Raw genomic sequence first — 25,710 nt, forward strand, 5'->3', positions numbered from 1 at the left:
AATTTCCTTGTAGTCTCAGTTTCTTGGGCAAAAATTAAACCTTTACTGGGGCCCTGAGTGTAGAGAACAGATCTTAGTGATCCTCCCCAGCTTTTCCTGGGGTTTACACCTACATCCCTTATGCATGCCTGTCCCTGCCTGAGCTGTATCAGGTGTGCAGGTCTCAGGCCTATCTCCTGGATGGACCTTCCACCTGTGTTTGTCCCGTGGATGGACCCTTGTTCTGTCTCTGACCCTGTCTCCTTTTGCCCCTGTCTGGACTCCCTATACTACTATTTGCCCAGTCTGGGGCTGTTAATGTCACCAGTGGGTGGCCCCACCACCACTTTTGGCCCAATTTATGCTTCTTTTATTTTTCACAGTAAATCTAAATTTTAGATACAATTTTAAATGAAAGAGAGAGAATTATAAAATGAACATTAAGTAGGAATAGCAAAATAGACTGGTGAGGATGAGACAAAAATTGAGAATAATGATCCATCTGTTGTCAGATTATTGCCTGCAGTAATCCTAAAACGACAGGTTGTCTTGAGGTAAGAACTTCTTGGAGGTGGGTAATTGCAGCAACTTTGTTCTGTCTTTAGGTGCAGTGCCAGTGCATCTGATTTCACATACAAGACTAACTTTTGGAACAGTTTAGTAGCAGGTAAAGTGTTTATCAACCACAGGTTCTTCAGCTGAAATCTCAGTAAATTCTAGGTCTGGCAATCAGTTCATTACAGATTTTGTTTCTGTGACTAGACAGACCAGTGGGACTAAGCATTTTACAGAAGATCCCAATGCTTCAACCTCATCTGAAAAAAATACTTCCAATTATTTGAAAGCAGACTTGGGGGACTGAAAGAGAAAATTATACTTTAATAAAATATATTTTACTTGCTTTTCAAACATCAGACCTACATTTTTCCTGTTTATCATAAGAAAAGTATATCAGGAAAGTCAAGTGAATCATAATATTATTCATGTGGAATATGAAAGTACTAATGTAGAATATGAAAGTACTCATATGGAATGAAAGTACTGCCAAAACCCCAACAATATTGCATCTAGGAATTCAAAGAGAATTAGTTATAGCATGAGACTCATACATCATATTAAAAATATAAATAAAGAAATAGTTTTAGTGTACTAGAAACAAGTTACAGCAACCACACAAGCTCAGTTAAAACTTCTGATCTGCAATCTGCATTCAAATAAAATATTTTTTCTCTGCTTTTTTTCAGATGGAACTATTACAGCAGGAAAACAAGATTCACACCTAAATATTGGATGAGCCCTATAATTGAAATGTCAGTATCTAGTGAAGAAAAAGATTAATGAACATATTCAGCTAAATGAGATAATCAACTTTCCACAGAGACTTACGATTAATTTCCATGGCATAGACTGAACAGCATTCCAAAAGAACAAAATAGGAGGAGGGAAGAAGGCAGGGAGAGAAAGAGAGAAAACAATAGAATAATATAGATATTGGGGAAAAAAAATGATTGAAAATACAGTTTTCCCATGAAGAAAATATAAGCAACTCAAATGTCAGATCAGTAGAGACATAAGCTTAGAAATGACATTATAAATGCATTGCATCCTGCAGTTTCCTTTTCATGTTTTCCCCAAATGTTGCATCTGGCAGTGAATTAATGATATTAACAATACATCACAAAATGCTTCTAGCAGATGATCATTTAAATATACACAGTATTTCAGGCAAGTAAACAAAACTGGCGGTCACTGTGAACACAAAACAATTCAAAAGTACCAACTCAAAATTATCACACAAAAACATTCTTTTAGCTATTGTGGTAATTTATTTATTTATTTTAAAGAACCACCCTGGCTTTGATTCTGCCAGCTGTTTCTCTTTCCATTAATACTCATGATACTGGTACTATTACAGTCTATAAGTTCATTAGAGCCCATTTTGACTACCAGTATGGATACTTGCTTGCCAACTCCTAAATGGCAATTCTAAGCAAACTCACACTACTGAAAGAAACATGCCAGGATGCTCTATGTTTATAAATATGATGTTGTTGAGTACTAGATGCCACTAACTTCTTGCTCATGGGCATCTTCTAAACAGAATAAACCAGACAGAAGCATCCTGGGTTGCATGAGGAAAAATGTTACCAGCAAGTTAAGGGAGGTAATTACTCACCTCTGGTGAAACCACATCTGAGCTTGTATGTCTAGTTCTGGGCTCCCTCATAGAAATCAGACATGGAAATACTGGAAAGACTCCAGTGAAGGGCCAAGAGTTTTAAGGTGATTGGAACATCTGACAAATGAGGCAAGGAAAGCAGAGAAAGCTGGGATAATTTTGCCTGGAGAGGGTCAAGGGAAATGTTACTACCTGATGGTGAGTGGGAGTAAAGACAGAGCCTGACTCTTCTCAGTAGGATACAATGAAAAGAGAAGAGACAATGGACAAAGGTAAAAATGTGGGAACTTCATTTAAATCAGACTGTCCAGAGAGGCTGCAGAGATTTCATCTTTCAAGATATTAAAATCCTAACTGGACAGTCCCTGAGCAACTTGCTCTAATTTACCCTGCTTGGAGCAGGGAAGTTTCACTAGATGACCTCCTAATGTGGCTTCCAACCTCATCAATTCTGTGATTTGTGATCTTCATCTTTAGCTGACATCCTGTCTTCAGTGAAGCTCTTGACAAAAGTCCAACTACCTGCTTTCAGATTGAAAATCTGATGTAATACTTTTTCCATATAGTCTTTGCACTTGTGGACCTTGGCAAAACTACTCGTAAGCACTCAACACAGTCATGTTAGACTGCCCATAGCAATCACCCTTTAGTGACTTCTGAGGTTGCTTTCGTGGTGTTTATGGAGAGCCACAGAAAGATCAGAGTGAAAAATTCTCACTGAAAGCAAAGTGAGGTTCAAATATCATTCCATTGGCTTCTAGACATAAGAAATTTATAGAATAATTGTAACACGGTCTAGTTATACCAGTAAAACTCCTTGGATAGCCAAACCCATACATTTTCACGTTAGTTTAGGTTTAAGCTACTGATACAGCAAAACTTTTGACCTGGGAAGTTTTTTAAACTGTGCAGATTTTATATCACAGAATCACAGAATGTTAGGGGCTGAAAAGGACGTCAAAAGATCACCTAGTCCAACCGCCCTGCCAGAGCAGGATAACAAAGGCTATTTGCGCACTCAAAGCTAAAGGAGTGTTCCTTTTTTGTTTTGTTTTCCCACATGTGTAGAAAAGAAGATCATGATTGATTCATGAAATGGAAACACTTCTAGAAACTTGATAGGTGCATCTATGGGAGTAAAAATGTATTAGCTTATTGCCTGTGCTGTGCACTGGAGATGAAAGGATATCTCATCTCCTGTGCAAGGTATGTATTTTTTTCTTCTTCTGTTGGAAATATTAGTAAAATATTGATTTGAATGGACACTTCAGAATGATCTCTGCTGACCCTTGCAAGTAAACAGAACACGTAACAGTGTTATATTCTTGGGCAGAAGAGTATTCTAGACCATATTACTCTCAGTATTAACTGAACTGGAATATAAACTAGAGATGGGACATGCAGGTGGGGAACAGAAAATTGCTCAGTCTCTGGAGTCTGTCACAGGAAAACAAGAACAACACAGTCATAAAGACAAAACAATAATTCCAAATTAAAAGTAACCATTAATTTGGATCTGATCATCTGCCTCAGAAACAGGAAACAGACTCTTACTATGAATTCTACTCTTACGGTCTATCTGATCTGCGAACACCTCTCCATAGATCATCCAGTAGGGCATATAGAAGATGTTGCGAGCTAATCTCCAAGAAGGCTCCTCATCTGGGTGCAGGATAGCTTGGCGGGCTACACCAAAACTCATCAGAACCACAAGCATGATGACCACAAAGTAGAGCATGTCAATCATCTGCATGGAAAGACCACACAGAGGCTCTTAACATCACCGGCTAGCACAGTAGCATTAAAGTAAACAAGAAAGCATCAAGAGAACAAACACATTCCCATAATCTTCGGGATATTATCCTTTAGCTGCTGCTCATGAAGTAAGGATAAATAAAAATGCAGTACACCCAGTAATTTACTAGAATTAAAAAAATAAAAAAGACAAAATCTAAAATCTTTGCTCTTTCTATTCTCTTTTGCATCAAGTGCTTTATGCTGTGCCCTTCTGTGGCTGCAGAGGGATAACTGATGGGTTTGTGCCAGGCAGGTTGGAAAAAAAATAAATAAAAATTCTCTCTTGATCCAAGCAGTGATTAAGAAGAGTACTGCATCATCTAGTATGGGTGTGCAATTCACATGGCAATTTTTTCACAGCCTGTATTCCAAGTCCAGCTTGGGCAAAAAACCTCTTTTAAGAACCAGAACTGAATTTAGTTCCCATGAAGTTCTGAAATAGAAAAATTTATAGCAATTTAAGCACTAACCATCTTTCCAATCATCATGACGTAAGGTCCCAGATATTTGTTCACACCAAAGATATCTAGTACTCTGATGTACCAGAAAATGATATCTACACAGTAAATCACTCTTCCATAACCCATGTAAGGCTGGCTCTGCAGGCGAAGAATTGCTCCTATAATAAATACTGAGATAGCCACCAGGTCAGTAATATTCCAGTATTCTTGGAGCCAAACTTTCACTTTTTGGCTCAACTTGCCAGGCTCTGACATCAGAATCTGAAATAAAAACAAAACCAAACAACAACAACAACAAAGAATTCATTAGGAAAATCTCCAAGCTACTTTTTAAAAACAATGGTCCAAGAAAAGAGGCCAATCTTGTCACATTCACTGACTGCCTGAGAAACCCTTTGCTGCCAGCAAAATTGTTCTCAAACAGCATATTTTTAGTTACTAGCAGGCAACATTTCTTTTTCATAGAATCATAGAAAGGCTTGTGTTGGAAGGGACCTAGAAACATCATCTAGTCCAACCACCCTGCTACACACAGAGACATCTTTCACACAATGAGGTTGCTCAAAGCCCAGTTTGAGCTCAAAGCCCTGCTTGACCTTGAACAATTCCAGGGACAAAGTGTCTACAATTTTTCTGAGCAAGCTGTTTCAATGCCTCACTACCCTCATCAAAAAATTTCTTCCTTATGTCCCACTGAAGCCTACCTTCTTTCAGTTTAAAATGGTTGCCCCTTGTCCTCTCACTACAGGTATAGGTAAAAACTCTCTCTCTTTCTTCTAAGCCCCCTTTAAGTGTTGAAAGGCTGCAATAAGGTCTTGCTGGAGCCTTCTTCAGGTTGAACAACCTCAACTGTCTAAGCCCTTTTTCATAGCAGAGGTGTTCCAATCCTCTGGTCATTTTCTTGGTCTTCTCTGGGCTCTATTTTCATCTTTGTTTCTATTTGAGCTTCATTAGCCTATTTTTGTTGTAGGTTTTAATCAGTAATATCTAAACCAGGAGATCTGGACTACTGACTTGGCATCCATATTTGTTTCCAAATACGGCTTCTCAGCCCTTTGCACAAGTCTACATCATTATTACCTCTAAAAGCAAGCCTCCTTTTAAAAATTAGGAAATGTTGGTATGATCAGACTTTACCTCTCTTATTTTCTCTAAAGCCAGTGTCACAATGTAAGAGATGACAATCCATTCCTGGACTGATGGCCATCGTTCCATCCGCACCAAGATGATATAATTAAACAGCATCAAGTAGCCCAGGTATGATATCTACAAAAAAATAAAATCCTTTATGGGCATCAGCTGATGGATCCCAGGCTTCTTGCACACACACAAAAAAAATCTGTCTCCATTAGTTTCCACTGGGACATTCTGGACTTATGCTAGAAGTCAACAGAGATGTCACTGTAATTACTAGTGTAAACATCAAACTGGTGATGCTAGTGTGTCCATGCCTCACAGTAAATGCAGCTGTTGAAGACCTTTACTTTCACAAGTGAAAGATTTTCTTCTCCAAAGGAAGCAGCTTGCTTCAAATGCCCTTCCTATAGCTGTCATACGTGCTGGCAGAGGTCATGGTCCTCCAGCAATTGAAGGAATGACAGCTGCTGTGGAACACATGATCCAGACAGCTGAATGATCTCATTTGTTGAAAGAAGCAAAACAACAATTCCAAACCACTCTAAATTTGGTCCTCTGTGCCTGGAACTTTTTTCATCTATGAAAATGTAGTTTCTTTGCACTATGAAACAATGTTGAATACTTTTCTTTGAAATCAAATAGGAATCTTGCTTTAAAATTATTAATATGTGCAGCAAAAAGGGATCAGAATAGTGTTTTGTGATTTTGATGTGCTGGATCTAAAACTCTACAAAGTATTATGACATACTAGCTATTGAAGGTCCTAACTATGAATGAGAAATAAACCTGTGTCCTTTTTTACAGGGCACACACAGACTGCATGAGCAGTACTATGAATAATTTTTTTATTAAAATGAAGTTTAGCACCAGGTAGTTCTTGAGGCACTACAGAGAAGACTAGATGCTTGTCTAAATTAAATATTTTAGATTAATTGCTTTTAATTGATTAAAAAGAAGTGCCAATTAAGTTATATCAGACTGGAATCTGTGCTTCTCTCTAGGCTGCACTCATCTGAGCCTAACTTTGAACAGAGCAAATAGCAAGCACTGATGTTATGGTATTATTTCTTGGGCCCTGAAGTATATTTCAATGCAGAAAAGGAGCCAGAGCCTTTACAACACAAGAGAATCCAGCCTAATCTGGATTGAGTGACTGGACTGTGGAGCTGGCACTAAGTTTGGCATATGAATAGCCAGACAGGGCTTTCTTAAAAGTATGTAGGAGTTTCAGAGGCTGACAGCATAAGCTTCAGCTATTCATTCTGTTTCACTGTCTACGCATTTTTCCCCGAATAAAGGGAGTTCTTTACTCATCAGATTCCATGTAAGTCAGTGCTCTTTATTTAGTTACTATTTAGCAATTATTTTTACAGTTGTGAGGAAAAAAAAAAAATCACTATCAGTCTAATCATTGTGACTTACTGTGTAGAACCAAAATTTGACAATAGGTGCATTATAGAATTCATAGATCTTTGTTCCAATTGGGAGGCTCTTTTGTTTTTTTTTCCCATTCTCTTCATCTCCTTTTCGGGAGCCTGTATCTGCATTTGCATCCTGGAATAGCAAAGTTGTCAGTTTCATCAATAAACAACAGTAAAAATAGTATCTTTTCCTCAGATACAGCTCCAGCCAACTGTTAACTACACATTGCTTCCTCCAAGCAACAGATCTCTTCTTAAAAATACAAATTCCATAAATCTGTGCAACTATATTGATTGCAGGTGTTTAAGAAGAGACTGGATGGGGCGCTTGGTGCCATGCTTTAGTTGATTAGATAGTGTTGGGTGATAGGCTGGACTCAATGATCTTGAAGGTCTTTTCCAACCTGGTTAATCCTATTCTATTTACATGCCCTGAGAATCCAGCCTATACACTCCCAAACTCTTCACACAGAAGCAGTTAAAATTTTAACCAGAGTGCCCTACAGCCTAATTAGAAAAGCTATGAAGCTCAACACTCTTAAGATATTAGAATTTCTTAATAATCTCCATTACTGACCGCATTTTCCTCCTCCTTTTCTCTGCCTTCCTCATTTTCTCTTGATGTCTGGTAAGAATAATCATCATAACTCCGAAACTCTAGGAAAAGGATGGTGGGAGGGAAGAGAATCCCCATTATAACCTGTAAACCAAGAAAGAATCCAACTCAGATGGTATTGTTTACATTAAGAAATTTTGTAACAAGACAAATACCATAACCAATCTTTTCTTTTGTATAGTATTCAAGACACTCTGCTATCCTTAAACCTACAAAAATGAATATGTAGTACTGGCAGTAAGATCTTGTATGGAAAGATGACACCCTGGACCATTTCTATCTCCACAAATACACTGCAGTTAAGAAACTACTCCAGAACTAGAGCTGTGCGGACAAACTCTATGGAATGGACACAGTGACAGCTGGAAGAGGGCTTCAGGTTTGTTACTGGAGTTTATAGTTAGTTGAACACTTGATAGAATTAGCTTTAATATTTACAAAACTTGTGAAATGTAAAATAAGCTTTGCAGATAGCACTGGCAGACCTCTCTTACTGTGTGAAATTGCTGAGAAACAGAAACACAAGCATGAGTTGCCACTGTACAGAAAAGAAGCAAATACAAGAATGCAGAGAATGAAACTAGGACATTAGCGGATTGATTAAACACAGTCAGAAAGCACCATGACACACTCTGAATGGCCAGACACTTGCCTGAAGATTTTAAACAGGTTTTAAGAGGGAAATATGGGAAAGCAGAAATAAATTGAGAATGACAGAGTGCAATGTGTACGTCAGCAAGCTTGGGAGTATGGCCTGAGAAGATCAGCACAGCACTGTGTCAGTAATGGGGGATTTAAGGATGTGAGACTGAAGGTGGCACCTTCACAGTGGGTCTCCATTCGGGTAGACAGCAAAAATGTACCAAAGAAAGAACTGTATTGACATGAAAACACACAGAAGCAAACACTGCTCTGCTTACTTAACGTTGCCCAATTCATGTTTCTTGTCTGTGACAGTTTCTCCACATAACTACTTTTTGACAAAATCCAACAGTTGAGAAATATAAAGATAAGTTAAAGAGACTATACCATTAAATAACAGAAGAGGGAAATAAAAATCATACAGTGATTTTGCTCATATCTGATTGCACAGATTTCACTCAACACTGAGTCTCAACTCTGTGTCATCTGGTACAATATTAAGCAACGTTAAGAAGCACAAGTCCACATCTGGTTCATTTTCTCTCTATTCCTATTGTGTGGACCCCTAATGGAGGGAGATCCTTTTGCTTGTTTCCAACTTTAATCAAAGGTGTGTGTTTTCAGTGAACAGATCTCATCATTCACTGAAAGCTACAACTTCATTCTCAGGTTCCAATCATACAAAGCCTTTTATGGATTCTATTTTCCTTTGTCATGGAGTAACGTTGCTTAGATATCCTGAATTTGGAAACCAACAATTTAGCCTTAAACATAGATGTTCATCTACATAAGACATATAGATGTTCTTTAAGCATCTATAATTAGTAAACTGCTATGTTCTACACTATGTATAATTCAGTGTTACATGCAACAAACTATTTCTTTGAAAACAGTTGTAGAACAGAAATACCTTAAGGCCTGGATTTTTCCGCATGCGTAGCCGCCCCATCCACATATCTGTTAAGAGCATCTGGCTGCATGTGTGAGCAATGAAGTCCCTGTGTTTAGCTGCCACAGCCAATTTCAGGCAGGTAGAATTACTCCAGTTTTTCAGTTCATAGGTTAGCAGTTTCATGGCAATCTGCTCATCATGTTTATAGGACTGGTCCAAAAGTTCAACAGCCAGCTGGCCAAAATCTCTGGAAAATGCAAGGTAAATTCAACAAGTTTGATTTAGAAATAAGTGTTTGCTCATATCTGTGGTTTTAATTCCATTCACAGGGCGTTATGTTTTTCCACACACATACAGTGGCAAGAACAACTTAGTCTAAGGCTTGATAAGGGACAGTATACAATAGTTCCAAACACATTGTTAGTGAGCAGAGAGAATTACATCGATATCTTAAAGCCAGGTTGGCTATATAATCAGATTTCCCTTAACTTATTTGAGTAAATCCTGAACATGACTTTGTGAAATAAAACTAACTATTTTTACAGGGAGAGAAGCTGAAGAATATTTTCTGTTAGAAGAAAAAGCAAGTTTTCTCCTTGCTAGAGTTGCCTTCAGCTTCAGATTACTGTTGATAAATCTGCTTCAAATGGCATTCTGTGAACCTACATTCTAGAAATCAATTGTATTTTACTAAAAGTAAAGCTTCTCAGCGGGTCAGACAATCCCCTACATCAAGTTGACATAAAGCCTGCTCTGCATCTACTAACTTTGAGTTGTTGTCCAGATCCTGAGAGATGTCGTCCACCAGCTCACTCTCAGAAGACTCATGGGCCATAGATTTGTACAGTTTGCAGGCTACTAGTGCCTTGGCCATGGTTTCCTCCCCTCGCTGCCAAAGGAAGAGCGCCATCTTTTGCCGTTTCATCAGCACAGCCCAAATCATCAGTTCATGAAAGGGGTACTGGAAGCGGCTAACTTCTGGGTCATCCACATCAATATCAATCTCTTCCTCCTTTTTCTTCTTCTTCTTCTTCCCTTTGGTGGGAGGCTCATCATCCTGGGAAGAAAAAAATTTCCCATCAATATTTAACAGCCTAGCTAACAATGCACCATGCAGAGTGCAAGTAATGAGAGGGCATATTAATAAAATTGTAATATGTTTTGCTGTCTGCAACAATGCATTGCAATAGTGATCAAACTGTGAAGAACAGGTGACAGAGCATGCACTGGGTTAGCACACACAGCTTGATGTTTTATTCAGAGAACTGTTTCTTGCATACTTAGTTACAAGTCACCCATCTTGGGTAAGTACAGTAGAACTCTGTTGTTTTGGAGGCATCACCTTACGCTGCATTGTAAGTCGATCTCTACTGCATCTGTAATTGCACAAGTTGATTTGCAATTAATTAATCTTTAATTAATTCCTCTGCAGCGTCAAAGAAGCTTTAAGAAACCTGAATTCACTATGAGCACATTCCACTGTAATTTCTAATTTGGTATTTCTGCATCTATCCCTGAAGAAGAGCGCTGCATATCTTAAAGCTATCAAAGCAGTTTTCAGACTGATATGCAGGTGGAGAGTGTGGTAACATGCAAATGGAAAAGCCAGGCAGAAGCGTCCTTAACAGGAAGGTACTAAAAGGAGTCTTCACCTTTGAAAAAGCAATCTTCTCTTATGTATGCAGTGCAAACGAAAGGTATAAGTATCCCGTTTCTTAAAGGGATAGGGAGGATAGGCCATTACTACAGGAACCAACATGGAAGTAACTGAAGGTAAGTACTGACAATGAAGCAGGATCCTGAAGGGAGAAAAGCCATGATTGGGAAAATTAGGGTTTAAATAATGTAGGAAGAACATTGCATATATAGGTGTAGACAGAGCTCATCATCATTGCAGACCTTGATTCCACTCTCAGAAGCAGATTACAAGTAAAAGCAATTACCATTCTACAAGAACTGTTCCTGTTCAAGCATGCTCACTACATTATGACAAAATACAAACTCAAATCCAAATTCAGGGTTTAGGCTCACATCCTATGTTTCCAAAGATGACTCCTCAGCTCAACAATTGAGTATGCACTTTTCTTCCAGCAGTTTAAGAACTGAAAGTAGTGACCTCTCTCTCTTATGGAAAATTCAGGAGTCATTATTTCCATACAATGAAGAATGTGTTGAGTATCTCTGAAGCACAGGACAGAAAATCTCGAATGGAGGACAAATATTAGGTCCTACTCACACTAGGAATATCAAATAAAAAAAAACCCCTTTGCTAACACAGACAAATAGCTAAGGATTCAAAACATCCTGTTTTAGAGCTGCTAACAGGGGAAATTAAAATAATCCACATACTTGGATTTACTGAACACTTCAGCAAAAGAAATGTTTATTTTTCTTTTCATCTTTCTCTTTGAAGAATAGAATGGGCTGCACCTACTGTCAAGTGAAGACAACACTTCAGTTTGTGCCACATAAAGAAAAGCTTTAAGCAGCTTTCAAGACCCTACTGATAAAAAAATAAATAAATCAGAAGTATTTCACAGGCTGTATGCAAAATGGAAAATCCTTTTTCACCAGACATGGTGAAAAAGCTAAGAGCAAGAGTGGAATTGTACCAAGAACTGCTATGAAAAGAACAGTATTTTACAGCAAATCCAACTTACCTCCATTCCTAGTAGTTTAAGAGCTTTTGGCTAAATATTAAAAATAGAAAAGAAAATCAGTTAGATGGGAGGGAAAATTCAAAGACCAACAAATACCAAGGAAAAACACATTTTCATTTACAAATGCACAGCATTTATTATTAAACTTACTTTTCTAAATAATCATATCAATAATGGAACAATTAATGAATCTCCCTTTTAACTGTATTTGCAGGAAGGCAACAGATTAGAAAATACTTTCCATCCTGTACTCAGGTGAAAGATTTTGATTCAGATAGAAGAGTCATAGGAATCATACTGATTTGAGAATTAAAATCACCACATGGTCACTAAAGCTCAAAAAGGTGCTTCTAAATACATGCAGGGTGAAGATACCCATAGGAAACTGTAACAATTGTAATAAACATTAAAATCTCTCACAACTTCCCATTTTAAAAATACCTCTGTTCTATTTACATTTTATGTAAAATGTTTATTTTTTCATTCCATCAAATAGTGGTACACTATATATGTACTATTATGTTTGCTACAGAATATTTGGGCTTCAAGTGGCCTTGTGACCATAAGTAGCTCCAATTTCCTAGTGTGGGGCTTTCTATAATTAAAGTAGGAAGCTTCATTTGACCTCCAAGGCTGAACCAAACAAATAAGCTAACAAAGAAAACTATTCCATTTGCTTAGAACAGACCTTTTAACAAAGCGAGGGCCATACTTCCCCCCCACCCCAGTATTGGTACATGACTGTGAAGTATTTTACTGAGATTGCAGTTTCCATTGGGTAAGATTTATGCTCTGAGCAGTTCTTTACAGGACTTACTGTAACAGGTTCATTGCTCTTCTGTATTCAGATTAAACTCTGTCATACCCAAGCTAAGGCTAATGTTGGTTATGATTACTTGATCAATAGGACTGGCTTGACTACTACAAGTAAGAATATGTATATATGCAAAAAACAAAGTCAGAAATGCTTGGATTGCAAACTACTGAAATAGAAGGAAATTCACCTCCAGATCAATGTGTTTACCACCTTTTGGGTCCTTCCATCCTCTAACAGAATTTTTCCTTATATAACTACATTACTAGAGTTTAAACTTCTGTCCTATGGCATTTCTTTAGAATTTAACATGTAGTGATTCACAAAGACAAAAGAATAAAGTGCTGGTTATTTTTTACCATCAGCATGGCCACATCCAGATTGAACTCATCCTTACCCTCTTTGGTCCAAATAAATTATTATAAAGAGTACGAAAACTTTTCCGAGTATAATTGCAGCGATAAGCTCCACCCATGAGATATTCAAGTACAAGACCAATATCTATTAGGCTGATATGATAATCTGGTGGAAGATTTCCCTATCAAAAAAGAAAATTAAATAAATAGAAAATAAGGACTTGGGATATGAAAACATAGCAAACATTAAATTGCCTGGCTAGCTATACTATGTCATGTTTAAACTGGCATACAACTATTCTGTAAAGCCACTGGTTTCAGTCTGTGAATATTAGTACTAAATTAATGATAACTGAGTTACATAATGACAAATTTTTGAGACCAGATTTTCTTTGGTTTGTTGTTTGCAGTACTTAACAATTGTGGACAAATTTTTCATTTGATTTGCTTGTACAATATGGCAGAGTCCATACAAGCCCAAGTTGTTTGAACAGGTTATAATAATGAAATTAAATAACTTTTATTATCATTAATCCAGTATAAAAGCATGACTTAATTTTATGGTGAATATCAGGCATACTTTACATTTTATGAAAACTTTTTTATCATAATATTACCTGCAGACTTAAGACTACAATGCAGAACATGATTTAGATTAATACACAGCCCAGAGTCAGAGAAAAAGGCAGACTATGATTGTCACTGTTACACTTGAAACCTGGATAGTGCTATTGACTCTGATAGAATCACAAGCTGAAAATTGTGCTTCATTGTTCAAGCTACATCCTACAACAACTGATTCTACAGCACAACTGAACAGTTGCTATGATGAAACTACTGTGTTCTAAGCAAATGCATCACCTCCATGTTAACCCAACCAAATCCCCGAGACTGCCGCTGAATGAGTGAGCCATGATAATGCAATGAAAAGGAGACAGACAGAAAGCAGAATGCAGAAGAGCATTAGTAACACTCAAAAAGACAAACAATGAATGAGAAAAGTGTTAAACTATGAAGCAGGTCGATAATGAATTATACATTAGCACAGTACTGTGTGATTTCCACATCTGAATTTCCCAGGAATAAATCCAAGTTTTCCTTGCCAAAAAGGAATAAAGGCCATTTCATGTAGCTGAATTTGGCTGAACAAAAGCTCAAAGGGGGCAAATACAACAATAAATCTTACAATGATCCTATTCATGTAAAATGAACAAATGAACATGTAATGGAGACAAATGAATACAAACTTAGACCACTGAGAAACAGAACAGATTTTTTTTCCCAGGTAAAAGTAGGAGTGACAAGAAAAAGGTAACTAAAAGGCACACAAGGAAACAAACAAGAGGGAACAAATGCAGGGTTCTGCTTAACATAGCAGGCCTTTCCTCCATTGATCCTATGTAATACTGTATTGGGAGCTTCTTGGGAGAGAAGACACAGTATCAACCTAAATCTCAAATGATATATTACACTACTAGAAGCTTAACTTTCTTCTCCTTAGTTTTTAAATTACTCATAGTGCAGTACAGCCCAGTTTAGACTGACATTACTGCTTGTCACAAGAAGGAATTTAACCTCCTTTTCTTAACAGCTACCATCTAGTTTCAAATGTTGACTGTTGATTCACATGGTTAACTCAATCACACCAAGGTAATGGTGCTTTTAGTTAAACTTACCTTTTTCACATCTCTGACTAGCAAATGCAGTGTATTTGGTGGACCCAGTCTCTGAAACAAAAATCATTCACAGTCCATTAGAGCTTCAATTCTTCAGATTTTTTGCAAACACAAATATAATTAGTGATCTGGTATGTAAGCAGAACTTCAGGCAAACCTGTGCCATCACAGTCTTGCAGGGGTGAAAAGAAGGATTTGGGCTACAATGAAAAGCACATTTCTATCAATAGCTGCATAGTTGCTTCCTTATAATCCTTTACATGGTGATTTAGGTCATAGCAGTTTGCGGTATTGTCTGCACGTGTACTTGCTGCAGGAGCCGGAAAGGGACTGGAGTGTTCAGTGACACCTCAGTGTTCTCTGAACGCTGCCCTGGACTACCACTGAAATGATGCAAAGAAAAACAGTCTAGAAAAGTTACGTTCCTGATGACTTTACTGTGGGCTGTGGAGAATTTGAATTAAAAGACATGATGTTGTAGAATTTTGAGGAAAACATTTTGCTTTGCTGGGCCACAAGGGAAAAAATGATACGGATTTCTGCAACGTGCCAAGAACAAAAGTTGCTGTGTAAGTACTTTGCCACATTCACAGGCTTATTTCAATAATATTAAAAGTATACATACAGGAAAAGTAATTGACATTTTAATGGCCAGTACTGTCTGTTATTAATTTTTTACTCTCTCTATTAGTTCTTTAAGTGTTCTGAACATGTAGTTCAAATACATCACTATATTTATATAATAAACTGCAATTGTTTGTAAAAGCTTCAGCAGCCTTATTAAATGGGAATGTGTATATTCAGGGAAACAATAGGGAACTATAAGAAGTAGCAATGGCTTCTCTCACCACTATCCAATATCTGTGTACTGTCAGGGCTCGGGGATTTTAGGAAAACCAGCATATCTCAGAAGGAGAAGAAGAAAAAGGACACCACTGGTAAATACAGTAGCAACGCAACTGGAGCGCACTTTAATATTTCTGCTCACTCACAGTATTATAAAGCTCTTCCAGGCGAGGAATAGTGAGGAAGTGGTGCATGTTCACTCCATTCTCTATGAGTAGTTTCACAAAGTCCACTCGATCCAGAACCAGTGCATCCAGCATAGCCTGCTCCAGTGAATTCACCTGAATTGTAAAATGGAGAATGTGAGACTGGATGAGCACAGAAGACTTGGTTGTCCAACAACTGTTCATTACTTAGGACATGCTCAAGTTCCCAAATATGTTGATTAATCTGTAAGTGAAAATTAATTTAGAAAAATTGATTTTACCTATGTGCAAGTCAATACAAATGAAGTTTTCCAACAAGGTTTTGGGCAAGATGAGAGCAGTGGAAGAACTCCTTAGCAGTATAACTATATCCTTCAATCATATTGCTTAGTAATTTTAACTAAATCAGGCATACCCTGCTTGACACATTATATGAAAAAAGAGATTTACTTGCTCAACCTGATAGGAAAACGTTAAAACTTAGGAAAAACACACTTTATAAATTTAAGAAGAGATTGACATACTTTATCCTGATAACTTGCATATATCATCCACTCAAACTGCTGCCTCAGAGGAAAATAACCCACATCTAATGCAGAGAGACTCAAATCATTTGGGAAGAAACAATTCTTCCTTCTCCAACTTAGTTTTGACTTTGGAAAATGTCGGTCAGGAAGTCTAACTGATTTCTTACTATGGTCTACAGGTTAGAATCCCTCAGTAGGACACAGGAGAGCCAATCTAGCAGCAGTTGTCTTAACACAAGAATTTTAATCTAGAAAACAGAACAATCTAATCAATCAAAGCACTTAGAAATGGAGATGTTTAAACTGCCTTCACTGGATAAATAACATGTACAAGGATGGATGAAGATGTTCATTGGTGTTATTTTCTTCTGACATGCAGGGAAGAAGATGCAGCATATAAACACTGACTTGAACTGTTGTGGTATGGCTGCATGTGGTGCTCATGGGATAAGATAGGGAATTGCTGTCACAATGATTGCAGCATCCCCACAGAATCTACTGCTGATCTTGTGAGAATGTGCAAATGAGCATTCTACAGAATGAAAACATGTATTATCCTTCTTTGTTACCCCAAAGGAAAAAAAAAAAAATTATTTAACAATTTTAGTGCAAATACTTTCATCTCACCCAGTTCAGGAGTTCAAGCTTTCTTGGGTCTGTTTCTTCTTCTGGCTCTTCCTTTCCTTTTCCTCCCTTTTTTTTCCCTTTTCCCTTCCCTCTGGCTCCTTTAGTCTGAGGCGCTGGAGATTTCTTTTCCTTCTCAGGAGCTGTTCCATCAGGAGCTGTAAGGCTTCCTAGAGGCTATATTTAATAATGTGTTAGAAGTATTATAAATCTAACTGACCATATAATAACTAATCAAAGGAACTCCCCAGTCACCACTTCTCACATGAAGTCAACTAAAAATGATAATTTCCTTAAGTATAAAGACCTTTTGCATAACCACAACTTTACATGTTTTTTAAAGCTGTTATATCTAATGTTGTCAATAACCCTGAAAGTCCAAGCAGTGAAGCAGGTAGTCTGCAAGGGTTTCCCTCACAATATAAAATCAGTGTCAAAAGGACAGGGAAGAGACACTATTCAGTTTTGTGACACTTCAGTTTCTTTATTCTCGGTGACTGCAACAGTTGTCAAATAGCAACAAGCAGGGTAAGGAGCTGGACATAAAGAGCTTAAAAATACTGTTATAAGATGTCAAGTAGCATCCATACTACACAGGCAGAAAGGACAGGAAAGAAAACCAGGAACTGGTTCATTTACATTCTGCAGACAGTATTTCTCTTTATGCCTCTTCAGACACATATACTGTTTGCAACATCCTTCCCCTTTCCAACCTATCTTCCCAAGACAGGCAGGTACACATGCAAACAACTTGACACTACTTGTCTGTGATGTGCAGGCTTAACTTGTTGCAGCTAATGCTTAGGTTATATAACCTCCATGAAGATGTAAGGTGAGATACAACAATCCATGGTCTGCACAGAAAACTACAGAAGCAAGCCATTAATAAGGCTTGTTGTCTGCCATTTTGTTTGTCTTTAAAAACTCTTTTCTGCCTAGCTACCACAAGTCCATTCATAAGACTGTACAAAACTGCAACAGTCCACTTGTAACACAGGCTGATCTGAAAGCAGTCCTTGTGAACCTGCAGTGACAGTGAATTGCAATTGGCTGACACTCCTTCCAGAAACTGTTCCAGAGTATGAGTATGAAATAGACCAAAGCAGTAGCTGGCTTCAGTTGTTAGGTGGTACCTCTGAATCTAACCACAATAATACAGAGCTTACAACATTCCAAATAAATGTTGTATATTAATAATACTTCATAATCTGTAGGATAATTAAATCCTTTAATGAACCTTGAATATAGGAAACATCTCATTACTCTAAGAGAAGGGATAAAACAGCACATGCAGCAACATTTGTTTGAGTTTAATTATACAGGCTTCCAAATGACATAAATCTCACCATTATGTACAGTGTGCACATGAATAGTGCTCCTATGAGTTTCAGGAAAGACAACTAATTACCAAAAAAAGAAAAATTCTTGCACTTCATTCTTGCTGCCTCTTTTAGGCTGGTCCCTTCATGGCAATTTGTAGTAATTCAACACCAGATGGTTCACACAGTAAAGCAAAAACACAGTGAGACTGCAAGTGGCTTAATAGGCAGGGTTTAGTTACACAGATGAACAAAGGCACTGCAGTGTTTCAGCACTGACTTCAACAAATGCACCATCAAACTCCAATAATTTGAGAAAGAAAATCCAATTTCAGGACCTAAAGCTTTACTGAAGATCTGCTTTTTAGTTAATTTGGCAGAGCTCTGCATGACAGAGGCTTGTTTTCTCAACGGTTTCTTCTGCTCCTCAGGATTTTGCTTCATTAATCCAAACAGAGATTTTTCACAGCTGTTAATAAAGTGAGCAACACAATTCTCCTAAGCAGCTCTGAAATTCCTTGCTGCATACTTTCATAGGTAGTTTGGGACCTTGCCAACTGCTAGCACACATCAATTACAGAATCAGTCAGAAATCTTGGCAATCCTAGTGCACCACAAAAGTTCACTGGGGATGACCAGAACTCTTATTGTCCAGCTGTATCTGAAGCTATGGATTGTTTCCAGTTAATGTGGGGGTTTTTAAACAAATGCCACAAGGAATCATAAAACAAGATTATTTTTTCTGCTTGCCATGAAATTGTCTTTCTGTCTTTCACAGATTACTGCTAAATATTTGCAAAAGGCAGTATAAGGAAATCTCAAAACAAGTATGTCTTTATTAATTAATGGGATAACCTGGATCAGTTCAGCATGAACCAGCATTCAATACTGTTTCTCCCGCCAACAAAACACATGGTGTGAATATTCCAACACTTATTTTAAATTGTTAACAAAAAATGTGACTAGGAAAACTTTCTTACTGGCCAGTGGTGTCCAAAGACGAAGATTTGGCTGCGCGCAATGTCTACACGATTCCAGGCCAAAGCCAAGCTGAGCTGGTCTGGAGCAGATGCATTGGTACCTAAAGGGAAACCCATAAATGTTGAGTATTTCATGCCTGATGAAACAAGATTGGGTAGCCTTCTGCAATTCACAGAATCACAGAATCGTTCAGGTTGGAAAAGACTCCTGGGATCATCAAATCCAAACATTGACTCTACTCTACTAAGTTTACTCCTATACTACATTCCCAAGCACCACATCTAAACAACCTTTAAACCTCCCTGGGCATCCTATCCCAATGTCTGACCACTCTTTCTGTGAAAAAAAATTCCCTAATGTCCAGTCTAAACCTACTCTGTTGTAGTTTGAAGCCATTCCCTCTTGTTCTATTGCTAATTACCTATGAGAAGAGCATCAAGCTCTCTACGACATCCTTTGAAATAGTTATAGAGAGTGATGTGGTCTCTTCTTCTTGAGACTAAACATCCCCAGCTCCTTCAGTCACTCTTCATAAGATTTATTCTCCAGGCCCTTCACTAGCTTCGTTGCCCTCCTCTGCACTCACTCCAGCACCTCGATATCTCTCTTGTATTAAGGTGCCCAAAATTGGACACGATACTCAAGGTGTGGCCTCACCAGTGCTGCATACAGAGGGACAATCACCTCCCTACTCCTGCGGGAGTATTTCTAATAGAAGCCAGGATGCCATTTGCTTTCTTGGCCACTGGGGCACACTGCTGGCTCATATTCAGCTGCATGTCAATTAGAACCCCCAGGTCCCTAGTCCAAGGAAGTAGGAAGCAGTAACTCTGACTCTGTATCACATTGCCATCTGAATAATTTTACCACAAAACAGTCGATTAATCAAATCAGTTTATGGCATCTTCCACTTAACCCCATAATCTTAATTTCAAAAGGATTAAGCAGATTCTCTCCCTTTTTTCCTTAAAACTCCCACATTGACTTTTGTATTTTGACGTTAAAGACAGACATTTCACTGTTCTAAAAGACTCCTCCTTTCAGCTACTCTGGCTGATGCTGTAGATACCATTGTAGTAATTCCTCTCTATTTCTTCGCTTTGGGGATTTCAGTGATCCCATACTGAGTATCAACTACTACATACCTGCAGTTCCAACCCCCCTGCCATGTGCAGGAACACCTCACACTAGATCAGGTTGCTCAGAGCCCCATCCAGCCTGGCCTTAAAAACCTCCAGGGATGGGGCTTCCACCACCTCCTTGGGCAACCTGTTCCAATATCTCACCACCCTCATGATGAAGAACATTTTCCTAATATCCAATCTGAATCTACCCACTTCTATTTTTGCTCCATTCCCCTTAGTCCTATCACTACCTGACACCCTAAGAAGTCCCTCACCAGCTTTCTTTTAGGCTCTAAGGCTTAAAGAGTGGAAACTGATATCTGGAAAAAAATCCACATATTCTTTTAATCTTCCCACCTTTCCCCCCACTCTCCCCCTCTTATTATATGATAAAAATGAAAAAAAATAATGTGTTGAACTATCAGAAGTGTAGTTTTTGCAGCATTCCCATCCCAGGCTTTCAGGTGAGGAAAGCCACAAGAACTTTCAATATAGGCTGTTCAGGTAACTTGTTAAAATCCAAGTGACCAAATCAAACACTTAAACATCAGGAGAGAACCTCAGGTAGTATACAAGACAGCCTTCTGGAGATCACTTTGTCCATACTATACAAATGCTCACAAAACCTACCTTTGAGGAGAGCAGTTAAGATGGACATCTCAATGTCCTGTTGCCCTTCAGATCCCATGCGAAACACAGTAATCTAAAGGACAACATAAAACCAAACACACAGAGTTACAACACATGAAAGAGAGAGACTAGACATGGAGAAAGAAAAAAGAGCAGAATGGTGAAGCTTTATGATTTTTGAAGAGTTATTTCCAAAAGCACAGGTCCAATAGTGTTTCATTCAAATGTCATTTTCACAAAAGCATTTAATCAAATTATTTCAACAAAGTTATCATAAAATATCCTTGCATTCATAAACATGACAGAATAGCTTAAATTCTCCACCAAACCCATGAATTTTGAAAAGTGTTGACAAAACTGCCATGCCAAACTGAGTTTTCTGACAGTTCTATTGCCTACTAGTAGCAATGGAAATGCCATCTTGGCAAGGGAAATGCTAGCTACCTGAATCAATGGCACTTGCACAAGTAACATACAGGGGCTGCTCCTCTGTTTCACAGCAATGCATCCACATCATATTCAAACTAAATCACTGTACCGATTCTGAAGAGAGCATGTCAGGAAATAGATTTGATGTAGATTTGGATAACTACAAATTGTATTGTGTTCATTTTCCTTGCTCCAAATCTGAGACTGGAAATGCAAACACTGGTGGCTACTATATGTAGTATTGCCATGATAAATAACAAGCAAATGCCCCAGGGAAAAGACTTTCTTCCCCACTTCTATCATACCTCTCGGAGTACCAGAGCAGGATTTATTACCTTTCATAAACCCCCCTAAATTATTACTTCTAGAAATCAAAAGAACACTCCCTACTGAAAAGAGCAAGAACTGTAAGAAATGCTACATACTGTTCATTGCTAATTTACATTTTTAAGAAAAAAGTTTCACATAATGTATTGGAGAGAGTATTAAACCTGGGAAGACTAGAGTTTAGAGTTTGTATCCAAGCTGACCAAAGACAGAAAGCTGGGGCTCTGTGAAAGGAAAACAGTTTTAAGGGAGGCGGAAGCATCGTTTTTCTAAGAACTTAGACAAAAATTGTGGGGTTTTTCCTCAGCCTCACAAGAAAAGTTTCATCATATTCAAATAATTTCTTTATAACTGTTTCTGTTACAGGTGTCACTTTCTTAGTGATACAATTAAGCAACATGAAGACTGAAACCGCCACACATTTTCTGTTTGAATTCTATACCAATTGGTTATCTGATTCCCTACACACAGTCTGAGGAGAAAGCTGTGGTAGTTCTCTCTTGTTTCTATCTAGAAACAGCAGACAGGCAGGAACCTGAGCTGTACAATACAGAGAACAGGCCTGCAAACGAGTCAAGATCAAGCAAGGCTTGGATTTTTAAGAACACTTCATCTAACATTTCTTTTGAAAGACCTGGCTAGCCCATTTTACTGGAATGAAAGGATGTTTAAAAAGTAACTATATCAGAAGATCAAAACTTTACTGATGCACTCTCAAATGCTTACTGCTCTTAGGAAACTTTAATTAATTATCCTCTGCTTTCTGCAGGTGATCCTGATTTTGGGGAAGTCCATGAAAAAAGATTTCTATCAGCTTATACAGGAGCAGAATCTGAAATTGGTTTTAGAGGCTTTCCAGAAAACAAAATCCCTATCTCAGCCTATGCTTATGAGTGAACGATTGTGTACATTTGTGGAGCTATGTGGAAAAAAACCACAAAAGGTTAAACTGTAACCCTGGGAGAATGGTACATAAAGTACTTTATAAAGTTTGGTCACAAGAAATTACCTTTGTGAACTACTTTTAGGACACTTACAAGTTCTTTTTTTTTCATGCACTCCATAAGAATGACAAATAGTTGATGAGCTTGATTCCTGTTGTAGTTGAAGGTTTTCTGGATGGTAACTAGAAGCTGGTCCCTAAGGGATTCACTTATTATCCTGAAAAAAATACATAAAAGAAGGCATTTCCAGAATTAATATATATTCACAAGCCCTGCTGTTTGAGAAACATTTGCATGAAAATACACAGCATTTCTGCATTCAGTACAGCTAAGGAGTTCATGAAGAGTTAACAGTTATCAGGAAATTCATACCCAGACTGACTCCTATGCATCTCAGTACCTCAGCATTGATGTAAAAACTGGCAGGGACCTTGAACTATTCCTTTTACTCTGCAATAGAGTGGAAGTTGCTCTTAATCCTATTATATGTGTAGATTTCATTTTGTTAAGAAGTTCAGTCTGCAGAATTTCAGCACACCTCACAGGATACCTTCCCTTGGTTTTAACTGTTGCAAGGCCCCTTGCATATAGCTAAAAAAACACAAAAGTATTTCATGCTATGATGTATCACCTTGGTTATCTTTGTTATTCTCTTAAACTGAGGATTTAAACTGCTAGCGTATCTGAAGACTCAGAATACCCACCTGAGAAGCAAACAAATCAAAAGTTGATTAATGAAATGAGATCAAAAACATTCCAGAAAGATCAGAAATGTCTGACCCTCTCAATGCAGACTATTTCCTGAACAAACAGATGCGTTTCAGATGATGACAAACATTACCATTAGGCATTCAAAGCAGTGAGAGAGCTGAGCCTGCAAAGTGCAGTAAAATTCAATGCTCTCTGTGAAAAAATGATTATTTAGACAGCAGGGCTGACAAAAATTCTCATTACAGCCTTACCAGATGAACACATTTATCTCATAATTTTTGGAGAGGAAAATTGGATACTGCATCATATGCACTGGGAGAGAAAGTCATAGGGATAGGAAGGATGAATGTGAAAAAGAAAACAAAAAGAAGAAAAGACAAAAGAGGAGGCTTGGATGATGGAAAGGAAAAGAAAGGTACTGAATTATAAATATTGTCAATAGGATTAAATATGTCTTTGTATAAATGTCAAGAAAAATCCAGCATCAGAGCTGCTCTCCCAGTTCAGCAAATAGCATCTGCACAGTTTGACAGTACTAGTTGTCAAACTAGTAGTATTTAGTCTAGGCTAAGATCCAACTTCAGTCAAGGAAATAAGCTATTTCTTGAGTGCAAGACAGGTGTCCCATGCTCTAATCAAGACAATATACTACGATTTTGTCTGAATCTGGCTACTAAAGACATCATCATGATATTTACAACAATAATGGTGAATGTATGTTACTTGCTTGGGATAAATAATATTTTCAATTAAAAATGCAATGTGCTGCTTCCACTTGGAGTATTTGTCAGGGCAGATCTTTTATTCTGAAGAGCAGATGAGCCTGCTAGTACAGGCTGCAGATCTTCTTAAAAATAACCATGCTTTCTATCAACCAGAGAGGCAGACAACCAACCACAAAAATAAGAGATTCCAGAAAATTTTGGATTAGGACTGACTGACGTTTACAAATTAATATGGGCAATGGACAGGAGGGTTGTGGAGCACATCCTTCATTCTGTTGATGGCATCAGGCAGCACAGCCCTGAATCACCATCACAGATATGAAAAATAGCAAGATAAAGTTAGAAAGCCAATTGATTTTTCAGCTTGTCTGGCACTCCTGGAGAATGAAGGTCCTTGACAAAACACACTAGAGTCAGGCAGTATAAATTTTGCAAACATACACACTAAGTAACCTCAGTGTTGACCTGAGAAAAAAAGTGATTCTTGAGAATCACTTGTTCCTTGCCTCTAACACTTCATCCAGCACCAAGTATTGTACAGCAAACTTTGATGGAATATGTATGACAGCATGCTGCACGGAGAGCAAGCTCATTTTAATGTATTATCAAGCACATTTGAAGTGGTAACAATTTTTTCTCATTAACATCAGGGCTTGGATAAAACAGGCTACAAAAGCTGACTGACAGCAGAATGCCTCTACTAGCAGTGTTTTGTCCCTGAGATTTTTTTAATGAAACTTTGTTGAAAGCAAGGCAAGTAGTCACACATTCTCCTCCCAAGCAAGATACAGTTTTGGTGAAGATCTCAAAATCTTACCCTCCTTCTTCTGAATACTTGTGTGCAAATGACAGAATATCTGATGCTCGACCACTACCATCACAAATCACAACAGGAAGAGGGGGCTCTTCTCGCAGACATTCTAAGACGATGGAAATCACATTGGGACCCCCTTCTACTATGAGCCCAACTACAGGAACACCTTGTCCCAGACCTGCAAAAGAACCCAGAACAACAGAAACAAAAGAAGTGTCATTGAAACTTAGTTTAAAAGGTTGAGATATCATGAGTGGATGTAATTTCTGCGTTGCAGCACCACTTCAAACCAGAAAATGGTCAGGAAAAATGATGGCCATTTCATGGCCAGCACCAGGACAAAAGTACATATGACATTTCATAGCCCCAAAATGAAAAGAGTGAGATATCTCTGTGTCCTTGCTTTTATCAGCTTCATACTGATCATTTATTCTCTCAGTGTTGGTGAACTGTTTTGTAATCTCATACACCACATACAGATAAACCAGCTGACATGATTCTCCTGTTACTTCATTAGCTTCACTGTTAGTTGAACAACTGTCAGCTACTGTGTCTTTGATGATCTGATTCTTCATTAGTTACCTACAGGAAGTCTTCAGCAAGGTGACATATACCTATGCCTTCTCCTAAGATAAAAATATGAAATCAATTTATTTATGGTGAGGCTGAAATGGCTGGCCGATGGAAGAGACGACAGCTGAGCATCCCTTTGCTGTCCCTGCCTCACTATGATCTCCAGGCATAGGATGACAAAGGGAAGCCCACAGGTCACACGGTCTCAGTAGCCTTGTTCACAAGATACTTGGGGAAACAAAGGACAAAACATTACCTGAAGTCTGCCTAATCACACTATTACAAGCATTTGAATTCAGTTCTTAATCTGTAAAACGACCAGCACTTTATAAAGAAGATGGACTTTTTGTACAGCTGAGA

The 25,710-nt window shown here is 38.0% G+C and overlaps 1 protein-coding gene across 1 annotated transcript in view; it reads right to left on the bottom strand.

Annotated features, from left to right (window-relative positions):
* The window catches only part of TRPM1 (transient receptor potential cation channel subfamily M member 1), a 75,054-nt gene that overhangs the window by 8,303 nt on the left and 41,041 nt on the right, over window positions 1-25,710 (bottom strand). The window contains exons 7-23 of the mRNA XM_054168742.1: window positions 24,781-24,955; window positions 22,621-22,744; window positions 20,828-20,900; window positions 19,073-19,173; window positions 16,777-16,950; window positions 15,623-15,757; window positions 14,631-14,681; window positions 13,816-13,851; window positions 12,996-13,136; window positions 11,785-11,814; window positions 9,892-10,181; window positions 9,143-9,371; window positions 7,552-7,674; window positions 6,976-7,107; window positions 5,554-5,682; window positions 4,426-4,677; window positions 3,731-3,905 (exon numbers count right to left, since the gene is read on the bottom strand). Coding sequence (XP_054024717.1) covers window positions 3,731-3,905; window positions 4,426-4,677; window positions 5,554-5,682; window positions 6,976-7,107; window positions 7,552-7,674; window positions 9,143-9,371; window positions 9,892-10,181; window positions 11,785-11,814; window positions 12,996-13,136; window positions 13,816-13,851; window positions 14,631-14,681; window positions 15,623-15,757; window positions 16,777-16,950; window positions 19,073-19,173; window positions 20,828-20,900; window positions 22,621-22,744; window positions 24,781-24,955 — 2,370 coding nt within the window. The remainder of the gene's footprint in view (window positions 1-3,730; window positions 3,906-4,425; window positions 4,678-5,553; window positions 5,683-6,975; window positions 7,108-7,551; window positions 7,675-9,142; window positions 9,372-9,891; window positions 10,182-11,784; window positions 11,815-12,995; window positions 13,137-13,815; window positions 13,852-14,630; window positions 14,682-15,622; window positions 15,758-16,776; window positions 16,951-19,072; window positions 19,174-20,827; window positions 20,901-22,620; window positions 22,745-24,780; window positions 24,956-25,710) is intronic.

The sequence above is a fragment of the Dryobates pubescens genome, chromosome 17, assembly GCF_014839835.1.
Source record: "Dryobates pubescens isolate bDryPub1 chromosome 17, bDryPub1.pri, whole genome shotgun sequence".
Lineage (NCBI taxonomy): Eukaryota > Metazoa > Chordata > Aves > Piciformes > Picidae > Dryobates > Dryobates pubescens.